This window comes from Schistocerca serialis, chromosome 7 (assembly GCF_023864345.2).
Source record: "Schistocerca serialis cubense isolate TAMUIC-IGC-003099 chromosome 7, iqSchSeri2.2, whole genome shotgun sequence".
NCBI classification, from domain to species: Eukaryota; Metazoa; Arthropoda; class Insecta; order Orthoptera; family Acrididae; genus Schistocerca; species Schistocerca serialis.
The window spans coordinates 375,548,269-375,573,466 of record NC_064644.1 but is presented as its reverse complement, the minus strand read 5'-3'; the positions used below and the strand labels follow the sequence as shown (position 1 = coordinate 375,573,466).

Genomic DNA, 25,198 nt, shown 5'->3' with positions numbered 1-25,198 from the left:
ATTAGCATTTTGTGGGCCGTGGCTTTGACGCTCACGTGTACCGTCACAACGATTTCGGATTCTTTTTTCTTGTCCGATGTAAATTTCTCTGTTTGTTAACAAGTTCGATGTACTATTTTCTGTGCTAGGGTGGTGTCACTATCAAGTGCAACTAGCCTTGCGCGCTCACTTATTTTTTTCACATCGGAATTTACTCGACTTTGCTCTAACTTGACAAAACCAACTTCCTCAGACAGATTTTGCACTTCATCTGCCAGATCATTCTTGATTTCCTCTAAGTGCAATGCTTTCGTCTGAAGAGAAAATACAATTTCCTCTAATTCATTATGTGCTACTTGCAAAACGTCATGCGGAGTTGTGACTTCATCTAACCTGCCTGGTACTTTCTGTTCTTCCGACAGTGGTTGTGAAAATTAATTATAGAAGTTCATGTCAATTTGTCCACATTTTTCGTCCATTTCGTTATTTCTTTGACTATTCATTTGAATAAGTTGTTATTCATTTGTGTGAGCATTTTTCGGGTACATTGTGCTAGCGCGATTACGCTCTTGGTATCATTTAATGCCGTACCGTCGATTATTGGTAACGCGAAGTGTGTGTTGTAGCTCGTATGGCTTCCCAATATGAGACTTGCAGGAGTATACAGTCCTATAGCCACTTCACTTTCCAAATGATTCTGCATAATTGAGATGCCATCTTAAGGCTGGATCACTACGTCATACGCTAAACCGATAGAGCCTCCCATTAATATATGTTCTGTAGTAGTTTCTTGCGCCGCATTTGGCCGTCATTTACGTACGAGGTATTATCGCACTGAAACGTTTCATTTGCATTTTCAATAATTATATTATTTTCTTCTTCCGTAGGATTTTCTGGACTTCGCTGCACACTTTCATCTACAACGCTGTGCAGTTCTCTATTGGATTCCGCAATTTTGCTTCATGATTTTTGTTTTGTTAACTGGACAACAAAATTAAATTCCCTTTTATAACTTCACTTACAACTGGTATTACCAAGCTACTTTTCTTTGGAGTTGTTAGAAAAAATGATTGTCTACCTCAATGCTACGAGAAAAGTAATCTAATCAACAATGATAAAGCTGACATTAACGAACGTTCTGGTAATGAACTTTCGGCTTCTAGTGAAATGGTAATGGTATGCAAGAATGAAATTAATGACTTTAAAAACTGTTGCAAAATCATCTGGCAAATCAATGGTTTGATCCCTCATTATGCCCAGATAACAGCAGAACGATAAAAAATGAGATGAACTCTTCCTTATAAAAAAAGTGTCACTTTCAATTGATTGCACCTAGGACTGCCTATTTTCGTTACGAGGCGCACATCATGAGTAAACTTATATATGAGATCATAAGTATATCAAAAGTATTATGACCTGTTTACTATAAAGAATATTGATTAACAAAATTCTGCCATAAGCAAAACAATTGTCTTCCCTTATTGCCTACTCCCTTATTACTCCACAGTATCGTAATTATATTCCCGTTAATGAACAAAGCTATATACTCGAGTCAGTTTTCTCAGTTTGGTAATAGACGCTCATAATCAGATTCCGTCGGCAGTTTGTTTCCAGATCTTCTCGATTTTGAAAAGGCAATGTGCTGACTGACAGAAATTTGAAATTTGGAGAAGGTGTGGATCTCATGCTGTAGGCGTCGTTTAACAAGGAATTTTTCGCGATTCCAACACTAAGGTGGTGAAATAGGGGATAAGGGCTCTTTTTGGAAAATGTCACTATTATGGCAATTTAGAAGCTATACCTACGAAAATTGGTGTTTGTTTCTCAGTCAGAAATAAAGAAATACTTGTTCTAGCATTTTTGGAAATTTAACCTTATGGAGGTGATATAGTAGGTGAAAGTTTTCTTTTAAATACATGATTATTAAAGGACTACTAAGGTGTTTTGAAAACTACAACTATGAACAATGGTTTTTTTACTTCTCGGTTATAAATAAAAAATACGTGTTTAGTGTTTTTTTTTAATTGAACCACTAAGGGGGTGAAATAGGGGAAGAGGTTTCATATGAAAATATATTGTTATGAAATCGGCTGATTAAAAATGACCTATATGAACTTTTTAGAATTCACACAGCCTTATGTTCTGAAGAACCGCTCCAGATTTTGAGGTTGCTAATGCACATTTCGTGGTGGCGCTGAATGGAGGTGCCTGTTAGAAGCCTAGGGGGTAGAAAAAATTTTCACAGCCAGTTTAAGGCTTCCAAGGGAAGAGAGTTGGTGGCGTTAAGTTCCTGATGAGCAGACATACACCAGTGTGATGAGTTAAATTCCAACTCAATTTCCAGTGAGGGAATGTGACATTGCCGTCGGTGATCCGTAGCTCAGATGGGGAAGTTAAGTTGACAGCCACTTGGTGGTTTGCGAGAGAGCAGCAGCCTATGTGTAGCGTTCGTTTCCTCACCCAGCTCTTCTTTTATCTAGAACGACATACGCAGATCGCCACACTACACAAACACTCCTTGCTTTCAGCACAGGATACTTGATACTTAACAATAGTTCAGAAGAAGGCAACGGGAAATAACCACTAGCAACATGCTCTGGTTGGCAATAACGGGATTCTCGGTTCGGAGTCTATATCTCATTTCCTTGGTATGGAAGCGATTTTGACTTTTTCTTCGGAGAAATGCGCCGCGTACATATGGAGCCTAGTTATTCTATGGAAGTGCAAGGGATCGAGAAAAGGAAGGTGTTTCAACTACGACATAGTATTAATTCCTTTGCCGGCCGCGGTGGTCTCGCGGTTCTAGGCGCGCAGTCCGGAACCGTGCGACTGCTACGGTCGCAGGTTCGAATCCTGCCTCGGGCATGGATGTGTGTGATGTCCTTAGGTTAGTTAGGTTTAAGTAGTTCTAAGTTCTAGGGGACTGATAACCACAGCAGTTGAGTCCCATAGTGCTCAGAGCCATTTGAACCATTAATTCCTTTAAGAATATGCAAAGGAATTATTGAATTATACACAAAGGACAGATTTCAGTCAGTTTCCTTTCATCTAAAAATTGGAATAATTGGAAATTAGTAACTGGGCAGTGCCAGGTTGAACCAGTGAAGAGACGAAATTTTCAACAAACTATTAAACCTGCACATCCGTCTTTAGGGGGCAGATGGAGATAGAAATAACATCTATGATAAGTATCTTTATTTCCAGAACGTTCCTTGGGGATTGCGGAGTCAACTAAACTGGATAGCCAACGAATACCCGGGTTACCCAGTCTTTATAACAGAGAACGGCGTATCCAATTCTGGAGGGCGAAACGACAGTGACCGCATTGAATTCTATACTGTAAGTAGGATTTTACACACAGATATAGTAACCACTTTCATCTTCCTAAAGTCATTTCATTACCAGGGATGTGCTGTATTATTTCTAGGGATATCTCGGAGCTGTGCTAGAGTCGATACACGAAGACGGTGTTCCGGTTATAGGATACTTGGCATGGAGTCTCATGGACACTCTAGAATGGAACTCAGGATTTACGTAAGTACTGTCCACACCGTGAGTAATTCATCTGTTGAATTAAACAATATAGAAAACCATAAACACATCCAAACATATTATAAAAAGAGATGTAAGTATATAAGTGTATAAGTATGTTCTACAGTTGCTCCTAAACCACTCGGCCAATTCCAACCAAACTTGGAACACGTATCACGTACTGTAAGGAAAGAATCGCTGTTGGGGAAATGCCGCCTTCCTATCAATGTTTAGTGTGTGGTGTGGAAAAGCAGTGTAGACCAAGATGCGCGAATAACCGTATTTATTCATCCAGTATTTGACAATGACAGTATTTAGTGACTTGCAGCAAACTTTACATACAATTTAAAATCTTAACGAAACTTTTTCTCGCAGAAAACACCCGCAAAATTATGAAAGGTAAAAACCGCTTATTACTTTTTCTTGTTCATGCAGTAAAACTGACGATTGCAACATGACATTTTCATTTATTTCTTCTTTACTGTTGGCTCTAATTACGACACATTTTGCGTACAGAATTCGCATATGGCTCAAATATACCTACAAAATTATACCATAGTACGACACTTACTTCAGGAGAGATGGCGTCATTACACTGAGATGCGTGAAAAACTGCTACATCATCGATGAAGTTTTAATTTATTAATTCTTCACTAATAACTCTATTCACAACACATTGCGCAGCCAGAAGCCATCTATATCACTGGAGGAACCTGCTAAATTATACGACACGTATAATTTAGCATTGAGCTACGGCATAATGAAACTGCAGGTCGAAACTTGCTTGAGTTACAGGTAAATGTATGTGTATAAATGCGTGTGAAATATGTTATATATATATATTTGAAATGTATTTTATATGTGCGTTCGAGAGCAAACCCACGTTTAGAAAGATTATTATAAATCTCTGGAAGAGTTTCATTCAAATTTGGTACACGCATTAGTTAGGATCTGGACAGGAACACTGTGAGGTTAAGAACCACCAGTTTCCTATTGGAGTGGGGGTGATAACAAGGAGATGGACAGACTGCCAGGAGGAAGGTGGATATGGGAACAGTTAGGGGGGGGGGGGGGGGACTGGGAGAGAGAGGAGTAGATGAACAGTGAAAGGAAAGAGAAAGAGATGGACAGAGAGGGGTGGTGGTGGTGGTGGTTAGTGTTTAACGTCCCGTCGACAACGAGGTCATTAGAGACGGAGCGCAAGCTCGGGTTAGGGAAGGATTAGGAAGGAAATAGGCCGTGCCCTTTCAAAGGAACCATCCCGGCATTTGCCTGAAACGATTTAGGAAAATCACGGAAACCCTAAATCAGGATGGCCGGAGACGGGATTGAACCGTCGTCCTCCCGAATGCGAGTCCAGTGTGTTAACCACTGCGCCACCTCGCTCGGTGGACAGAGAGGGGCAGGAGGCGGAAGATGGAAGAGAAATGGCGAAGGAGGAGGTCGACCAATAGAAGATTTAGATTAGGAGTTCCCAGTCAATACTGGGTACTCAGCTAGTCTACTTATAAATGCAGCACAACGCTATCCTTTCATCTAAGTACAGTATACTGTCAAATCGATTATGCTGTCATATTTACTAAATTGCTTTACTTCGTTTTTGGGAACTGACAGAAGATTAAAACGAAGGCACCTCTTGTACAAAACTCTCTGGAGCTCTCCAAACACACTGATTCGCGACAGGACAATATCCAGTTGCTTGTGAAAGTCATCTATTGAACCCGTGGCTGCATTGGTGGCTGGCGCAGATGTTTCGCAGGACAGTGAACGAACCCGTTCGGGTAAGATACACTACTGGTCATAAAAATTGCTATACCAAGAAGAAACGCAGATGATAAACGGGTATTCATTTGACAAATATATTACACTAGAACTGACATGTGATTACATTTTCACGCAATTTGGGTACAAAGATTCTGAGAAATCAGTACCCAAAACAACCACCTCTGGCCGTAACAACGGCCTTGATACGCCTGGGCATTGAGTCAATCAGAACTTGGATGGCGTGTACAGGTACAGCTGCCCATGCAGCTTCAACACGATACCACAGTTAATCAAAAGTAGTGACTGGCGTATTGTGACGAGGCAGTTGCGCGGCCACCATTGGCCAGACGTTTTCAGTTGGTGAGAGATCTGGAGAATGTGCTGGCCATGGCAGCAGTCGAACATTTTCTGTATCCAGAAAGGCCCATACTGGACCTGCAATATGCGGTCGTGCATTATCCTGCTGAAATGTAGGGTTTCGCAGGAATCGAATGAAGGGTAGAGCCGCGGGTCGTAATATATCTGAAATGTAACGTCCACTGTTCAAAGTGCCGTCAATGCGAGCAAGAGGTGACCGAAACGTGTAACCAATGGCACCCCATACCATCATGCCGGGTGATATGCCAGTATGATGATGACGAATACACGATTCCAATGTGCGTTCACAGCGATGTCGCCAAACACGGATGCGACCATCATGATGCTGTAAAGAGAATCTGGATTCATCCGAAAAACTGACGTTTTGCCATTCGTGCACCCAGGTTCGTCGTTGAGTACACTATCGCAGGCGCTCCTGTCTGTGATGCAGCGTCAAGGGTAACCGCAGCCATGGTCTCTGAGCTGATAGTCCATGCTGCTGCAAACGTCGTCGAACTGTTCGTGCAGATGGTTGTGGTCTTGCAAACGTCCCATCTGTTGACTCAGGGATCGAGAGGTGGCCGCAAGATCCGTTACAGCTATGCGGATAAGATGCCTATCATCTCGACTGCTAGTGATATGAGGCCGTTGGGATCCAGCACGGAGTTCCGTATTACCCTCCTGAACTTACCGATTCCATATTCTGCTAACAGTCATAGGATCTCGTCCAACGCGAGCAGTAATGTCGCGATACGATAAACCGCAATCCCGATAGGCTACAATCCGACCTTTATCAAAGTCGGAAATGTGATGGTACGCATTTCTCCTCCTTACAAGAAGCATCACAACAACGTTTCACCAGGCAATGCCGGTCAACTGCTGTTTGTGTATGAGAAATCGGTTGGAAACTTTCCTCATGTCAGCACGTTGTAGGTGTCGCCACCGGCGCCAACCTTGTGTGTATGCTCTGGAAAGCTAATCATTTGCATATCACAGCATAGTCATCCTGTCGGTTAAATTTCACGTCTGCATCACGTCATCTTCGTGGTGTAGCAATTTTAATGGCCAGTAGTGTATTACTAGTTCCATTTGGCAAATGGAGCAACTGGTACACAAAACGAGTTTTCCAGTGAAACAACAGACAAACCAATGGTAAAATTTATGAATTATTGAAGGTTTTTGACCTGATAGAGGGTCTATACAAGGGCGATGTACTTGAGGACAATATTATGGAAATGGAAGAGGATGTAGATGAAGATGAAATGGGAGATACGATACTGCGTGAAGAGTTTGACAGAGCACTGAAAGACCTGAGTCGCAACAAGGCCCCCGGAGTAGACAATATTCCATTGGAGCTACTGACGGCTGTGGGAGAGCCAGTCCTGACAAAACTCTACCATCTGGTGAGCAAGATGTATGAGACAGGCGAAATACCCTCAGACTTCAAGAAGAATATAATAATTCCAATCCCAAAGAAAGCAGGTGTTGACAGATGTGAAAATTACCGAACTATCAGCTTAATAAGTCACAGCTGCAAAATACTAACACGAATTCTTTACAGACGAATGGAAAAACTAGTAGAAGCCAACCTCGGGGAAGATCAGTTTGGATTCCGTAGAAACACTGGAGCACGTGAGGCAATACTGACCTTACGACTTATCTTAGAAGAAAGATTAAGGAAAGGCAAACCTACGTTTCTAGCATTTGTAGACTTAGAGAAAGCTTTTGACAATGTTGACTGGAATACTCTCTTTCAAATTCTGAAGGTGGCAGGGGTAAAATACAGGGAGCGAAAGGCTATTTACAATTAGTACAGAAACCAGATGGCAGTTATAAGAGTCGAGGGACATGAAAGGGAAGCAGTGGCTGGGAAGGGAGTAAGACAGGGTTGTAGCCTCTCCCCTATGTTGTTCAATCTGTATATTGAGCAAGCAGTAAAGGAAACAAAAGAAAAATTCGGGGTAGGTATTAAAATTCATGGAGAAGAAATAAAAACTTTGAGGTTCGCCGATGACATTGTAATTCTGTCAGAGACAGCAAAGGACTTGGAAGAGCAGTTGAATGGAATGGACAGTGTCTTGAAAGGAGGATATAAGATGATCATCAACAAAAGCAAAACAAGGATAATGGAATGTAGTCTAATTAAGTCGGGTGATGCTGAGGGAATTAGATTAGGAAATGAGGCACTTAAAGTAGTAAAGGAGTTTTGCTATTTGGGGAGCAAAATAACTGATGATGGTCGAAGTAGAGAGGATATAAAATGTAGGCTGGCAATGGCAAGGAAAGCGTTTCTGAAGGAGAGAAATTTGTTAACATCCAGTATTGATTTAAGTGTCAGGAAGTCATTTCTGAAAGTATTCGTATGGAGTGTAGCCATGTATGGAAGTGAAACATGGACGATAAATAGTTTGGACAAGAAGAGAATAGAAGCTTTCGAAATGTGGTGCTACAGAAGAATGCTGAAGATTAGATGGGTAGATCACATAACTAATGAGGAAGTATTGAATAGGATTGGGGAGAAGAGAAGTTTGTGGCACAACTTGACCAGAAGAAGGGATCGGTTGGTAGGACATGTTCTGAGGCATCAAGGGATCACCAATTTAGTATTGGAGGGCAGCGTGGAGGGTAAAAATCGTAGAGGGAGACCAAGAGATGAATACACTAAGCAGATTCAGAAGGATGTAGGTTGCAGTAGGTACTGGGAGATGAAAAAGCTTGCACAGGATAGAGTGGCATGGAGAGCTGCATCAAACCAGTCTCAGGACTGAAGACCACAACAACAACAACAGCTGCTAGAAAAGTGGAAAACGTTTACGACAAATGTAGATAATATACAAATCTCTTCAAAGAAGAAATTAGATGGAATACCGTATGTTAGTAACAGTATCTGATACAGTAACTAAAGCAAAACATCGAGTTAACTATGAAATATTTTATGCAAAGGACAATGGTAACTTCCGAAAATTGTCAAAAATATACGTCCGTTCGTACTGATGTACATTTAAATTCGGGCTGAACTGTTCTTTGACAGTAACCGTAAATCACAAACGCATTTTGTACGAAATAAGTAATCCACAACACTAGCAACTTACGAAAATTTTCAAAACTATAGTTTTGTAAGTGTCCAAAATTCTTGGAAGGATGCTTATTTCTCGCGTTATACAATGAAATTAGGGGACGACTGTTTTTCAAGAATATTAACCCTATTATGTCAGAAATTTTTAAAAGTGCACAATTTAAGTTTAAGCCTGCAACTGACGATAATAGTATACGTTTGCTACAGCACTTATGAAAGTTCGAAAGTTCACACCGTATCACGATACGCATGGGGTATTGACACAATAAATGAAAGATTAAAGCAGAAGCAATGGTACAATAAAATATCAGAATCTAGAATTTCGAAATGGCATTCTAATGTTGGAAACGCTGTCTCAAATACAGGCTTTTATCCGTGAATAAACGTGAGCGTTACGTGGGTCTTTTACTTAGTTGATTCTCTGACAATGGCAGTTTATCTAGGAGAAAACGGCGAAAACTATGCAGCATCAGTAAAGCATGCCTTCTGCTTGGAGCAGAAAAATCTCATAATCTTAGAAGAGCTACACACATCTTAAATAGCTACGACATATTCCTATGCAGCAGCCTCATCAACAGCTTCAGTCGTATCAGTTCCAGCGTAAAGTAATAATCCATAGCAAGATTCAGTTGAAACGCACTCCTAAGCAAATTCAACAAGTTATTCAGATTTACTTTCATTTCACCTGCACGAAAGCATTCACATCCATCTTGAACCTCACTGGACTGGAAAATTGACTTCAACACAAAATATATAAGTTAGGCTGTACCTACTTTACTAAGAGAGGCACTACCAGTCGGTACTCACTTCATACACTCCTGGAAATGGAAAAAAGAACACATTGACACCGGTGTGTCAGACCCACCATACTTGCTCCGGACACTGCGAGAGGGCTGTACAAGCAATGATCATACGCACGGCACAGCGGACACACCAGGAACCGCGGTGTTGGCCGTCGAATGGCGCTAGCTGCGCAGCATTTGTGCACCGCCGCCGTCAGTGTCAGCCAGTTTGCCGTGGCATACGGAGCTCCATCGCAGTCTTTAACACTGGTAGCATGCCGCGACAGCGTGGACGTGAACCGTATGTGCAGTTGACGGACTTTGAGCGAGGGCGTATAGTGGGCATGCGGGAGGCCAGGTGGACGTACCGCCGAATTGCTCAACACGGGGGGCGTGAGGTCTCCACAGTACATCGATGTTGTCGCCAGTGGTCGGCGGAAGGTGCACGTGCCCGTCGACCTGGGACCGGACCGCAGCGACGCACGGATGCACGCCAAGACCGTAGGATCCTACGCAGTGCCGTAGGGGACCGCACCGCCACTTCCCAGCAAATTAGGGACACTGTTGCTCCTGGGGTATCGGCGAGGACCATTCGCAACCGTCTCCATGAAGCTGGGCTAGGGTCCCGCACACCGTTAGGCCGTCTTCCGCTCACGCCCCAACATCGTGCAGCCCGCCTCCAGTGGTGTCGCGACAGGCGTGAATGGAGGGACGAATGGAGACGTGTCGTCTTCAGCGATGAGAGTCGCTTCTGACTTGGTGCCAATGATGGTCGTATGCGTGTTTGGCGCCGTGCAGGTGAGCGCCACAATCAGGACTGCATACGACCGAGGCACACAGGGCCAACACCCGGCATCATGGTGTGGGGAGCGATCTCCTACGCTGGCCGTACACCACTGGTGATCGTCGAGGGGACACTGAATAGTGCACGGTACATCCAAACCGTCATCGAACCCATCGTTCTACCATTCCTAGACCGGCAAGGGAACTTGCTGTTCCAACAGGACAATGCACGTCCGCATGTATCCCGTGCCACCCAACGTGCTCTAGAAGGTGTAAGTCAACTACCCTGGCCAGCAAGATCTCCGGATCTGTCCCCCATTGAGCATGTTTGGGACTGGATGAAGCGTCGTCTCACGCGGTCTGCACTTCCAGCACGAACGCTGGTCCAACTGAGGCGCCAGGTGGAAATGGCATGGCAAGCCGTTCCACAGGACTACATCCAGCATCTCTACGATCGTCTCCATGGGAGAATAGCAGCCTGCATTGCTGCGAAAGGTGGATATACACTGTACTAGTGCCGACATTGTGCATGCTCTGTTGCCTGTGTCTATGTGCCTGTGGTTCTGTCAGTGTGATCATGTGATGTATCTGACCCCAGGAATGTGTCAATAAAGTTTCCCGTTCCTGGGACAATGAATTCACGGTGTTTTTATTTCAATTTCCAAGAGTGTAGTTACCACAAAAGGAAACTGCCATATTTCTATAACGCAATAAAGAAAAACGTGAAATGAATGTGTACAGCCTTATCTAATCACAGTTTCGCTACAGCTCCGACCTGGTTGCAGAAAATTGTGCTCATATCTGTTACTAATATGTGAGCATGCCAAAGATTAAATGTTTCACCTAGATGTCTTCAAGATAAAACTCAATAGCTCCTGAAACAATGTACTGTTGATACATAATTCCTGTAGCAAATTACAGCATTCACAAAGGAAAAATGAAATGTGAAAAATACACACAACCTCCACACTCTTTTCATAAAAACATTTCCCCTTATCTGATCCATAAACTCAACGTCAGAATATTTAATACAAATATTAAGGCTTGAATAGACAAGTATTTTACTTCATGTATGACTTAAAAAATATAATGAAATTGTAGGTTATAACCACCTGATGCTCCAGTCAGTGTACACCATTAAGGAAATTCGGCCGTTCTAATCTTAATTTGAGAAAGTCAGAAAGAATGTGAAAAAAATGTAGTAATCTGTCTAGCTACAAAGCCTTAAATCACAACACATAAATGTAAAATATATCCTAGAATTCGACACACTTAAACATTAAATTTATCATTCATACGCTCACAGATTAAGTGCGATTTGCATGATCCCTACAACAGGCTCAACTATTAATTTATCCACTCAACGTTCCAATTAATTATAATTAATTATGAGCATGTAAGACAAGATAACCATTTACAATGAAAATATTCAATATGAACAACACTAAATCCACACAGAAATAATTATCTTCTCCTCTTGAAGGAAATCACATACACAGTCCGCGCCAGAAGAAAGGTGACAGATCTCATGTTCGCGTAACTAATAATGCCATCTGCTAACGGATGCATGAATTAAATAGCGTGGTATTCCGAATACCAGACATTTTAAAACAAACTGCGTTGTTATCACAGACTGGTAGTAACAACCCAGAATTTTAACAGCATTTTTTTAACTTCGGTTGCGGCACTGCAACGTCCGAAATTAAGTTTTGTTTTAAATTTGGAAAATTTGCCTAAAACATTTTTGAAATTATACAGACTGTTTATGGTAGCGAGTTAATGAGATATGTAAACGTTTTTAAGTATTGTGCAAGGTTTAGTGATGGTAGACACAGCATTCTAGGTGTTACACGTCGAAAAGCAAAATCGAAAATCTGAGCCGAGGAAAATGTTGAAAAAGAGGCTGAAACTCAAATGATAGTTGTGAATCCACCAGGTTAAGTGAGTATCTTTCTGAAATTGCTAACATAACTGTGATTCCATTCTAACTGAAAATTTGGGCAAAATTAAGAATAGTTACTGCTTTGTGTCCTTTTCAATCACTGACGATTGGACAGACTGCAGAGAGGATCATTGCTGGGATGTGAACAGATCAGCCGCTAGGGACTCAGACTTCATGTCTTGCATCGTAACAAGTGAACGAACATGATGTTTTCAGTACGAACCACGTACCGAACTCCAAAGCTCGGAATGGAAGCAGTCCAGAATCTCCGTGACCTAAAAAAGTACATGTGTAGAAAAGCCGTTCACTGTTTTCTTTTATTAAAAGGAATTATCCATAAATAATTCGCTCCCGAACGTCAGATGTTGAATCGAGATTACTGCTTGGGTATTTTAAATCGTTTATGGTCAAGGATCTGAATACCAGCGCACAGAAGCGACATCGCACGGAATTGCTTGGCTCAAAAATGTATAGTGGTGTTTGAACTCTCTTCTTCACCTGATTTGTCTGTTTATAGCTTTTGGCTATTTTTAAAATTGAAAAATTGCAGTGAACAGAAGGCATTTCGAAACAACCACACAAATGCAGAAGGGCAAGAACGTGGTACTGTAGGCATTTCCGAAGGTTGGTATCAGAATAGTTTAGAGCCATTTTTCCAACGCTTCCGCTTGTGTATTGCTTTCCAAGGAGCCTATTTTGAATAAACCCCCATTAAAACTAAAAATGAACTATGTATTGTATTTTATTTCATATCAGTCACGTTTCATGTGAGATGGACCGTGTGGTATCATAACTGAACCTTTTGCTGTGTGTTAGAATTGCATAACAGCCATGAAGCTCGGCCTGATGTAATTATACATCAAATAATGAGAATTTCCAGTGAAGGTGGACCAGATAGTTTCCATACTCAGTTCTAAGGTCCTAGAAATGGACTGAAAGCCTACAGAGACAAACACTTTCTAGCTATATGAATGCTGCGTGTACTATTCTATCAAACTTACAAAAGCTAATTTATGACAAATTTAAGATTTCTTATTGTCAAATTCCATCAAATACTCAAAATCAGAAGATCCAGAATTCATATTCTCACACAACGTCGACAGCTGAAAAACGGTTTCACATTTGAACTTTAACTAGTGAGTCCATACAGTACTATGACCCTCGTTCTAATGCCTTGAAACATTCCTCTTAAAGTGATATCTGACCCAAACTTGAAAAGCAATGCAATCTGACAGCTTTTACCTTGTATTCTGTAGCGACTAGGAAATTTTCATACAGGAACAGGATAAAAATGTGGATATAACAAAGGTAAACCAAGAACGTTTCCATCGATACCATTTTCAACAAATATCAACTAGCTACTGGATATCAGAGTATGTAAATTACACATTATGGTTGTAAATCACGCACGCTGTAGCTAGAACACCTAAAAAACTCGTATGACATGAAAACATCGACGTTTGTGTCACCACGGTCAGGCTGTCCCTAGACAAAATGTCCGTGCTTGAGAAACGATTATTTGCGATACATTGAGGTCATGCATTTTCTGAAGACGACCCTCAAGAAGGACGTCCAAAAACAATAACTTTAAGAGTCACAATGTCAAACTATTAAAAGCATAGTTCCTTCGTGTGGTAAATCGTACCTTCATTACAGGAAGCAACACCTTTTTGTACGAATAATCAAGACAAGAATAAACGGAAATTAAGCTATTGCGGTCTCAAAGGACGTGTTCCTCAGTTTTCCTTGGTTCAATCCTAATTTACTGATCAACCACTATTTTCTTTTTTAAGAATTTCTGTACCATCCAAGCATATTAAGTAAAGACATGAAAACCAATTTACAATGGATTATCTGCGATGAGAAAATCATTATGTACTGTGGGAAACGAGAAGATTAATTCTCATTATACGACGGCGCCCTGAAAAGTATTGTTTACTAATTGTTTTTAATGTGAAAACTTAAATGTTTTTAAATAAAACAGATGTTACTACCAGTCTATATCTGTACTCCAGATGCCTACACCGTAGAGCAGGGGCGGGAAGGAATCCTGCACGTGTGCGGTGCACTTGCAAGCGTGCAGCTAACAGGTGTTGTGCGTGCACACAGGGGCAAGTTGGCCACCCGCTTATCTCCCCTCCCCGCCATACATTCCTCTGCAATGCGTTTTGTTTCCTAGCGTGCTTTATTGAATGAAGGAATAAGATTAGTAGGAGTGCTTGAAAGATATCGTGGTTTGAAAGAGTACCTATTACCTACGCTACGTTTTATTTAATTATCACAGGTGGAGTGGAACAAAATTTCTACATACAGATAAACACAAACAGTTACTTAAATTTTCATCACTGATGTTTGCTGTTAACCGACACTTACTAATTCAGCAAATGGTTTTCCAGCTCTCGCTATATTAAGCGCAATCTTATAACTTGCACGTACCGCTGGGCTATTATTGTTGTCGTCCTGAAAAATTGAAAACAGTGCTCCATAAAATGTTAAATCAGTCAGATGAGAGACATGACGATAGGAAGTCGCAGATCTCTCGTGACAACAGCAACTACGACTGATTCGTCTAGTATCGTCAGATCGCTCTTCTTAAGCTCAGTCGATTTGCCCATCCGCTCAGAATCCGACAATAAATTGTACTCGCCCATGTGAAATTTGTTATAATGGCATTCAATACTAAACTTCCGCTGATCAGCGAGAATACTGCCACATATTAAACATTTCGAATTTTCACGTTTTTGCAGAGAGAAAAAATGATTCTCCCATTACTTTTTAAAAGATAGCAAATCTCCACTTCTCCGTTTCCTTGTTTCACTCTGTATTTTCCGGTTCTTGAAATACAACATTCACTACGTAGTGATCGCTACGCATCAACGTCCGCAGCTTAGCCTGGCACTACACTGTCGCAACCTGCCGGCTGTCGCCACAGCCCCAGTCGACGATTGCACGCGAGCAGCACACGTGCAGCGCTGTGCGCTCATGAGCCGCGTGCAACGTTTGCCCGCCCTTGCCGTAGAGCGTTTGACTTTCTTGACGGAGTCAAAAGCACAACACTTCTTCCATCGCTTCATCGCTATCCAAGTGAAATCTTCGAAGACGTTCTTTAAGTTTTGTAAACAGATGAAAATCGCATAGGGCCAAGTCGGGACCGTATGTAGGATGATCGACTACAGCGAAGCCAAGGTGTCGGGTTGGTGCAGATGTTGCAGTAACCGTGTGCGGTCTAGGCATATTCATGCTGAAGGAGAAGGTGCACCAGTTATTTACAGCACTCTGTTTCTCACGCACGAACATAGTTACTCTTCACACAGCCATGTTATACGCTGGTAATTAATTCTATTCACAACTCATTTCGCAGACGGTATGTGCATAGGCCGCTGAATATACCTACAATACACACTGCGCAGACGGTAGCCACATATACTACTGGATGTACACGCTACATGGTACTATTGCACCACACATAGTTCAGGTGGTGCGTCATAAGAATTCAGCTGCGAAAAAATGAAACAGCAAGGCTAAATTCGGTAGAGATACAGATATGTACAGACATATGTGAAATATGTTAGATGTATGTTAAATATATTTGATATGTGCATAAGTGAGCAAAGCCACGGGGAAACAAGCTCATTCTAAACCGCTGGAACGATTTAATCAAATTTGGTACACATATTAGTTACGACCGCGACAGAAATACTGCAGAGGTAAGAGCCACCAGCCTCTTATTGGGATGGGCGTGATAACGTGGAGAGAGAAAGCACGAACAGCAGATAGGCAGAGAGGGGGAAGGAGGAGGTGTATAGGGTGAGAATAATATAGAATTAGAGGGGTAGGAGGAGGTAGAGGAGCAAGGAGAATGGATAGAATGGGGTGGTGCAAATGGATAGAGAGTGTGGGAGGAAGGGATGGACAAAGAAGGGTACGAACAGATAGATAGAGGTGCAGGCAGACATTGACAAAGAGTGGAGGGCGAAGAAAGTGAACGGAGAGTAGGGTTACAGGAGATGTACAGGGAGGGGGGGGGGGGGGGGGAACAGTTTGTTGCCTATGTCAACCAGGATATCCGCGATCTGTTTTAAGTTTATTATTTATTTTAGCGATTGCAAACTCAAAAGTCAAGATCGCATATGAAATCTTCATTTGGATTGATTACTAGTTTCGGCTAACAATCTAGCCGTCTTCAGGTCATAAAACATTCTTGATTAGTGTTGCTGCAGTTACGGCTTCACAAATCATTAAAATCTTCCCTGAAATGACGGCATCCATACGTGACAGATATTCTTCACTCGTGGCCTATGTAATGAAACGATCGTCATAAAACAAAGGCGTTATGCTGTTACATCTTAGTAACTGACACAATCAATAGTTACACCATAGCGTAACAGAGATAATCATTTTTACGTTGCTGTTACGAAATGATGTAAATACTGATTGTGTCAGTTATTAAGTTGTAACGGCTTAACGCCTATGTTTGACGACAATTATTCAATTACACGTGCCCCGAACGAAGAACAGTTATTTTTAATTATGTCATGTACGGATGTCGTCATTTAGGGAAGATTTTAATAATGTATCAAGCTGAAATGGCATTAGCACTAATCAAGAATATTTCATGATCTGAAGGTGGCTAAATTGTTAGCCGAAACTAGTAATCAATCCAGATAAAGTATATTTGTTATGCGATTTTCACTTCGTGGATTTTCAGTCCCTAAGACAATAAAGAATTAGGAGATTACAGGAGAGGGGGAAGGAGGAGATGGGCCAACAACAATTTGGAATAAGTGCTTACCTGGACAATGCGGATTGTGACACAGGCGTTTTCATGCTCAAGGGGATGGAGGCCTATGTGTGGACGAACTCGCCGAATTCGAAACTGGAATACAGCACGCTGTTTGTCACGCACTGACATAGCTACTCTGCGCACCACCTTGTTACACGCTAGTAACAAGTAGTTCCAGTTGTACTTCCAGTAAACACTTTCCATTATATGAAATGTTTTTCCTTACTGTATTTGTGTTCTTATGTTTGAACTAAACCTACCATATAAGATGCAGTAAGAGATCACTTTCTTCCACTGTCCTTTGAATTAACAAGGTAATCTCGAAGTATGAGGCATTTACTCCAGAATACAAAGGCATCCTGATTTATAGCAATCAAAAAATGAATTTATTACTTTCATCAGATGAGCATGTTTTGCATTTCAGATTGTTTCCTACATATACTGTAGTTCTCATATTGCAGATTAGCACCGCTGGAAAGCCAGCAGCATGTTTAGCTTAGCGCTGAATCATAGTGGATTATATGCAATTGACGAATATCGAAATTCCATTCTGATTTCGGTGTTTCGCAGTTTCTCTAAATCAGTCTAAGTGAATATTTCAGTTTCGCCATAAGTAAGTCGAGTCGAGTGAATGCCCCATTCTTGTGCAGTGTGAACTTGTGGTCCGTCTTTAGTTATCTAAGCTCAGACGTGACGCGAAACTTCAGTTTATGTTTTGCATGACATTGCAGGATTCAGTGTGAAACTGTATGTGCTTGTACAAATCTCTTTAAGTAAGCTACCCACTGTGGGAAGATAAGCAGTTTGAAAGGCAACATGTTACTACACTGAACAGAATTCTTTCGTTATTAGTCACTCTTGTCCAGTGTCCGAATATGTTTAATACGGAAACGACAAACCGAAGTTGATAATATGTCCAATAATGTTCGTAGTCACTGTCTTGTTCAGTATAACATAACCAGTTGTAATAGATTCTCTGTGCTGTGACATCCCACATAATTTATAGTATCATTCTATCGTCGATCATGACGATTATATGAAAACTCATCTTTTGTCTGCAGAGCTAAGTATGGCCTGTACGAGGTGGATTTTAGCAGTCCAAACAGGACAAGGACTCCCAAGGACTCGGCTGGCTTCATGGCAGAAATCTTCAGCAGTAAGCAGCTGCCCAACCAGTACAACCAATAGAATGTTCTGAGCTCACCAAACAAGACTTGTTCATCAACTTGTCAAAGCAGTGTTCAACATGATCTCTTGCCAAATACAGCACAGTTAAGTGAAGTGCCACAAGTGTTGTATGCTAGCTTTGAATGTAGATATTTCCACACACTGCTTGTGTAAATAAATTTCTGAAAATAAACGCTAGTACTTTTATCTCTTTCTTCTTTCCACTTCAATAGGTATGACAGGATGTCGCAAGGAAGCTCCACTGTATTTCTGACGTAGCCTCGCTTGAAGCACAAAATACTAAAATTGGAAGACAACATTACGACAGGCGCAGGACTGATTACACAAGGCAAATCTACACACACACTAATCTTCATATATTTCTGTCAGGTTTCCACGAAAATCTAAGTACATACTTAACTTTTAGCCAGTTTTTCCTTTTAAACACTGAAGTAAGTGGACAGTAAGGGAACATATATTATTTTTTGATAATTTTATGAACTGAAACTAGCGCTATAAACTTGTGTTATAGGCTTGTGTGAGAAAAGCCTTAGTTCATCTAGTTATATCCAAGGTGGCCCGTGTATGCAACTGCAGACAAGCAACGAGATGAAATTGGCGGACAGTATGACAAGTTAATTTAAATTCATATTATGACCGCGTCTCATTCCAGTAAAAGATGAGATTTTATACATTGAATTTTATTCCATCTACGTTATCAAAGACTTTACACCAGCCTACGGTTACAAATGTTAGCACGTCTAATGTATTTCTGCTTTTAACATCATTCAAAGTAATTCTATCCACAATCAAAAAGCATTGAAATAATTTGAAAAAATGATCATCCTTCCTGAAATTTGAAGGATTCCGTACTGAAAATCTTTTGAGACTGAAAAATTGTTGAAACTTTTTTGCACTTTCGGGAATAAATATATCAAGGCTACGAAATAGCAGAGGGCATGTTCTACATACTCTAACAGACAAATATCCTCCAGTACTCCTTAAAAATCTAAGAGTCTGAGTTAAACATTGAACTGTAAACTCTAAATCCTCGCCTTTGCTGTACAGGACTTCAAGCATCATTCAAAGACGCTTCAAATGTTTCTCTAATCTGCCTTATTTCTTACTTTTAGTTAAATCTTTTCACAAAAAAATTGACGGTCTTTTTTCAAATTTCCTTATTTTCAAATTTTGTTCACGAAGCATGAACTTTCTCACACCTAGTTTGCTTTCCTAGTGTCTTCTGTGCTTTAAATGTCCTGAATTTATTACCGAGCGGGCTACGGCGCTGCAGTCATGGAGTGTGCGGCTGGTCTCGGCGGAGGTTCGAGTCCTCCCTCGGGCATGGGTGTGTGTGTTTGTCCTTAGGATAATTTAGGTTAGGTAGTGTGTAAGCTTAGGGACTGATGAGCTGAGCAGTTAAGTCCCATAAAATTTCACACACATTTGAACATTTGAATTTATTACTTGGTTCCAAGGAAGCCATTTTTGACAAATATCACATAAATTCAACTTTTGTATCGCTGTAGAGATAGGCCTTGAAGAGACGAATGTGATAGTTCGTATACGTTGCTACCTGCAGCTGCATGTGTTAATATTTGAGTTTTCCCTCAAATCCCTAGTTAAGTTTTCTTAGTTACTTCGATTACTTTCAAGCAATTAAATATGTTTTTCCAAAGCTAGACCTCACGCCTGTCAGTTTGGTGCCTCATCTGACCATTTCGCTCTCTGTGTATGAAAATATGGACAAAAATCATTGTGCTCGATGACCTCCAGCAGCTCATTGTTAAATGATTATTGGGTAACTGTGTTTTACCTGCCACTAAGTCTTTCATCTTTATTAAATTTATTGTTATAGGAAGAGATCAGGGTGGTTTTCGTCTGGGCGAGCATCCTTTCTAATCATGCCGCTCTTCACTTAAAACTGCGTTGTCATCAGCAAATGTCAAAATGTCTATTTTCTTATCACGAAATTTAATTCCTTGTAAAGCTCCTAATTTCTCCCTAACCACATCTATTGCCCCCTGAATGTATCCACTGAAGAAAACAGGAGAGAGCGATCAGCCATATCGTATATCCTGCTTAACAGCAGCTTCTTCTCGATGTCCTGCACATCTTCTCAACGCCAATTTTTCTCTATAGGCCTACGTCTGCCAGTCTCTCTCTCAGCATATCAAATAGCTGTCGCCAGTGTATCCTGTCTAACGGTTTCTCTAAGTCGACGAAACCAATATATGTCTCATGAGCCTTCCATAGTCTTAACAAGAATTTCCTCAGTATTCCGTTTGTTCTTGGTCGTCCGTGATCATTGTTTCTATCCGGCCTTCGAAGAGACTTCCAGTGATATAGGAAAGATCTTGGTGGCGCGTATTACCAAACTGAGTTTCCTGCATTGTTATCAGATATTTTCTTTGGTATTGGCCCTGTAACACGTTTCTTAAATATATCGAGACTAAACAGACGAATGAAAATATGTATCAACGCTGGGGTTCGAGCGCAGGTCTCGTATTCACTAACAGATTCGCTAACGACTACGCCACCCTGGCATATTTGTTGTGATTCTTATGTAGGAAAGTGACAGAGAAAATCGTGACGTTGCCTATGATTTACCGCTAAAATTTTCCAGTATTGTACCGTACAACTTAACACACTTGCACCTGTAGCGAGCTTTAAAAAATGTGTTTAACTTCAATAGCACAGTGTAATGCCTAGAAAGGATGCTATGAATTGTTTGATGCTTCCTTTATGCAAAGGTATAAATTGCATTATTATTTTACATAATAGTGTGGGAACAGAAAGGCATTATGGAAAATAGAGCACAGATGAATAGCATATAGATGTAACGATATCTCGGACAGGAGGTGATTGATTAAATGAACCTGAATGTGCATAAAATACGTCTAAGGCAGCAATTATGAGACATTCTAGAAATAAATATTGAAATGCTCACCGGGATACCAAAATTTTGGTCACAGAAAAAGTGGTTTCCACTTGAAAACGAGTTAGAAGAGCATATTCTTACATTTAAGACGCTGAGAACCATAAGGGCATAAACTATAAAGTTTTGAGAGAAATGGATGTTTGTGAAAGTCAAGATTATAGGCAAACTACCAGTCTCGTAGGTTTGACCTCTTTTTCACCCAAGTCTCAACTTCCTATATTTCGTGTGAAAATATAATGTACCACCTTATGTCATGAAATTTTAGTAAATATTTATGATTACTGTTATTAGGATTTTGATATATAGGCTAGTGGCAGTAGCGCCTTTTCACTGATGTATGTTTTGTAATTGATGTGAAATTAGAATCAGAACATAAAGAAGAGATACTAAATGAACCGCACACACAATTATGACGCACCCCAACACTTAAGGACCCTCGTTATCACCGTTTTAACATTATTTCTCGAGCAGTCATCTGCCACTCACAACAAGCATATCATTTTTCTTGAAACATGAAGGAACAACAGTCGTAATTACAATTACTTTCCTTAGATTCGTAGAACTATTATTTCAAATTACTTTCTATAAATTATAACACGTTCTTACACAGATGAAAAAATAAACGGTAGAATAATGTAAATATTCATATGGACTACCTGACGACTACCTAAAAATGGAATACAAGTATTTATGAAGTATTCAGTCTGTTTTTGGAGAAAGACATATTAAAAGCTTCGATACACATGATACATGTTCCACAGTAATACACTCCTGGAAATTGAAATAAGAACACCGTCAATTCATTGTCCCAGGAAGGGGAAACTTTATTGACACATTTCTGGGGTCAGATACATCACATGATCACACTGACAGAACCACAGGCACATAGACACAGGCAACAGAGCATGCACAATGTCGGCACTAGTACAGTGTATATCCACCTTTCGCAGCAATGCAGGCTGCTATTCTCCAAAGGAGACGATCGTAGAGATGCTGGATGTAGTCCTGTGGAACGGCTTGCCATGCCATTTCCACCTGGCGCCTCAGTTGGACCAGCGTTCGTGCTGGACGTGCAGACCGCGTGAGACGACGCTTCATCCAGTCCCAAACATGCTCAATGGGGTACAGATCCGGAGATCTTGCTGGCCAGGGTAGTTGACTTACACCTTCTGGAGCACGTTGGGTGGCACGGGATACATGCGGACGTGCATTGTCCTGTTGGAACAGCAAGTTCCCTTGCCGGTCTAGGAATGGTAGAACGATGGGTTCGATGACGGTTTGGATGTACCGTGCACTATTCAGTGTCCCCTCGACGATCACCAGTGGTGTACGGCCAGTGTAGGAGATCGCTCCCCACACCAAGATGCCGGGTGTTGGCCCTGTGTGCCTCGGTCGTATGCAGTCCTGATTGTGGCGCTCACCTGCACGGCGCCAAACACGCATACGACCATCATTGGCACCAAGGCAGAAGCGACTCTCATCGCTGAAGACGACACGTCTCCATTTGTCTCTCCATTCACGCCTGTCGCGACACCACTGGAGGCGGGCTGCACGATGTTGGGGCGTGAGCGGAAGACGGCCTAACGGTGTGCGGGACCGTAACCCAGCTTCATGGAGACGGTTGCGAATGGTCCTCGCCGATACCCCAGGAGCAACAGTGTCCCTAATTTGCTGGGAAGTGGCGGTGCGGTCCCCTACGGCACTGCGTAGGATCCTACGGTCTTGGCGTGCATCCGTGCGTCGCTGCGGTCCGGTCCGAGGTCGACGGGCACGTGCACCTTCCGCCGACCACTGGCGACAACGTCGATGTACTGTGGAGACCTCACGCCCCACGTGTTGAGCAATTCGGCGGTACGTCCACCCGGCCTCCCGCATGCCCACAATACGCCCTCGCTCAAAGTCCGTCAACTGCACATATGGTTCACGTCCACGCTGTCGCGGCATGCTACCAGTGTTAAAGACTGCGATGGAGCTCCGTATGCCACGGCAAACTGGCTGACACTGACGGCGGCGGTGCACAAATGCTGCGCAGCTAGCGCCATTCGACGGCCAACACCGCGGTTCCTGGTGTGTCCGCTGTGCCGTGCGTGTGATCATTGCTTGTACAGCCCTCTCGCAGTGTCCGGAGCAAGTATGGTGGGTCTGACACACCGGTGTCAATGTGTTCTTTTTTCCATTTCCAGGAGTGTATTTATTTAACAGTTCATCATGAAATGGCTTTCAACTTCTTGGACCGTCGGCAGATAACTTAATAATAATCAGAAAGTCTGCACAATTTAAGCGAGAGCTCATAGCTTACGAGATAGTTGTCAACAGAATGACATTTTATGACTATCTATAGACCATAGATAACAGACTCCGCATGAAGTCATTTTACTGAAACCAATATCTAAGTCACGTGACTCGGGGCATGGAGCATGTCATTACGCATTTAAAACATCTCACTCATTCTTGTGGAATATGTAGAAAACTAATGCTGCGATCGAAATTATTATACTGTCTTCCACTTCTATGGAAGCGGCTAACTACAAGAATTTGCAGCGAAAAAAAATTTACTGAAGAACATTCATTCTGTCGCTTGTCACAAGAACTGTCAATACGTTTCAACGTGACCACACGTAAAAACGATAACCACTCATTCATTATCAGGAATTTCGGAGAAACTAGGCTAACTGCACTGCAGCATAGGTGAGAGTAGTACTACAGTTCGTTGAATTGTCAAATTCAATGCTTTATTTCAGCTGTAAATGAGAGAAACTGCAACTGTCAGTTCCACTCCACGCAGCGCGTAATGACAGGAACTCGGCTTTCTGTCCCGAGTCACGAGACAGATGTCGGTTTCAAGCGTTAACACGGCAGACATAGGGACATGTGCTGTCTATTTTATATATGGTCTGTGACTATATGGATAAAAAAAAGAAGCATAACGTAATACCTAGACAGACTCTGAATAGCGGTATACAGCTATGAACTCTCTAAAGTTGTGTGTACCACCTGCTTAGTACTAAGTTTTCTGACGATGGTCCAAGAAGTCGAAAGCCAGCTCATAAAAAGCTATATGGTAAATATAATTATGGAACGTTAATACTGTGTATTCAAGTTTGAAATATGAATAACAGCGTGGGTAGATAAGACTGAAATAATCTTTGGAAAAACTCACCATGATGTAGACTCGCAAATATAATTAGATGAATAACCAAGGAATGAGCATTCAACGTCTAGTTTAGCTTTATCGTCACACACACACACACACACAGATATATATATATATATATATATATATATATATATATATATATATAATACACCACGAGTACTTTGTAAGTCAACCATGAAACATAATATTGGTACAATGCACAATACAAAATAGCATATAGAGGTAGCAATCGTGTATAAATCTATTAGTTCTATCATGGATGCATAATTATAGTTTCTTCCTCAATCATTTTACATTTATAATTTCATAATAGTGTGAGGAAAAGTAGGCTGACAGGCATTCTAAGCTCACGTGCAGAGGTCTTTCGATTATTACGATCTTAATGGTAAGGATTATTATCAGAATAAGAGTACAAAATTTAACTCAAGTGATCTTACCACCAATCTGATTCATCACCTCATTATTTATCTCATCTGTCCAACTTAAATCTTCTAAATACCTACAAACTCCACATTCCGAGGCACATCTCGACAGAGTTTCATTATGAGCATTGAAGAAAACAAATCATAGTTGTAAGCGGACGACTTGTGGCTTACAAAGGTGCAACGGCTGACAAGGCACCTGAGTTACTTTAGAAGTGCTGTCCTACTACTTCAACAAATTAGAAACAATAATATGACATAAGCGATGGGCTACAATCCAACGTAAAATTATTGTATCCCGAAGAACCTTTTCACTTTCAAGCACCGACATTTCTATCTTCAAAACTTGTCATAACCACACTTCTGTCCATTAAAATTTCCACACCAAGAAGAAATGCAGATAGTAAACGGGTATTCACTGGACAAATATATTATACTAGAACTGCCATGTGATTACGTTTCACGCAATTGGGTGCATAGATCCTGAGAAATCGGTACCCAGAACAACCACCTA

General features: G+C 41.4%; 1 protein-coding gene across 1 annotated transcript in view; it reads left to right on the top strand.

The window, feature by feature from the left end:
• The window catches only part of LOC126413100 (myrosinase 1-like), a 67,511-nt gene extending 49,326 nt beyond the window's left edge, over positions 1–18,185 (top strand). Inside the window, exons 8-10 of the mRNA XM_050082995.1 lie at positions 3,184–3,318; positions 3,407–3,513; positions 18,059–18,185. Of these exons, the coding sequence (XP_049938952.1) occupies positions 3,184–3,318; positions 3,407–3,513; positions 18,059–18,185 (369 nt within the window). The remainder of the gene's footprint in view (positions 1–3,183; positions 3,319–3,406; positions 3,514–18,058) is intronic.
• The last annotated feature ends 7,013 nt before the right edge of the window (positions 18,186–25,198 follow it).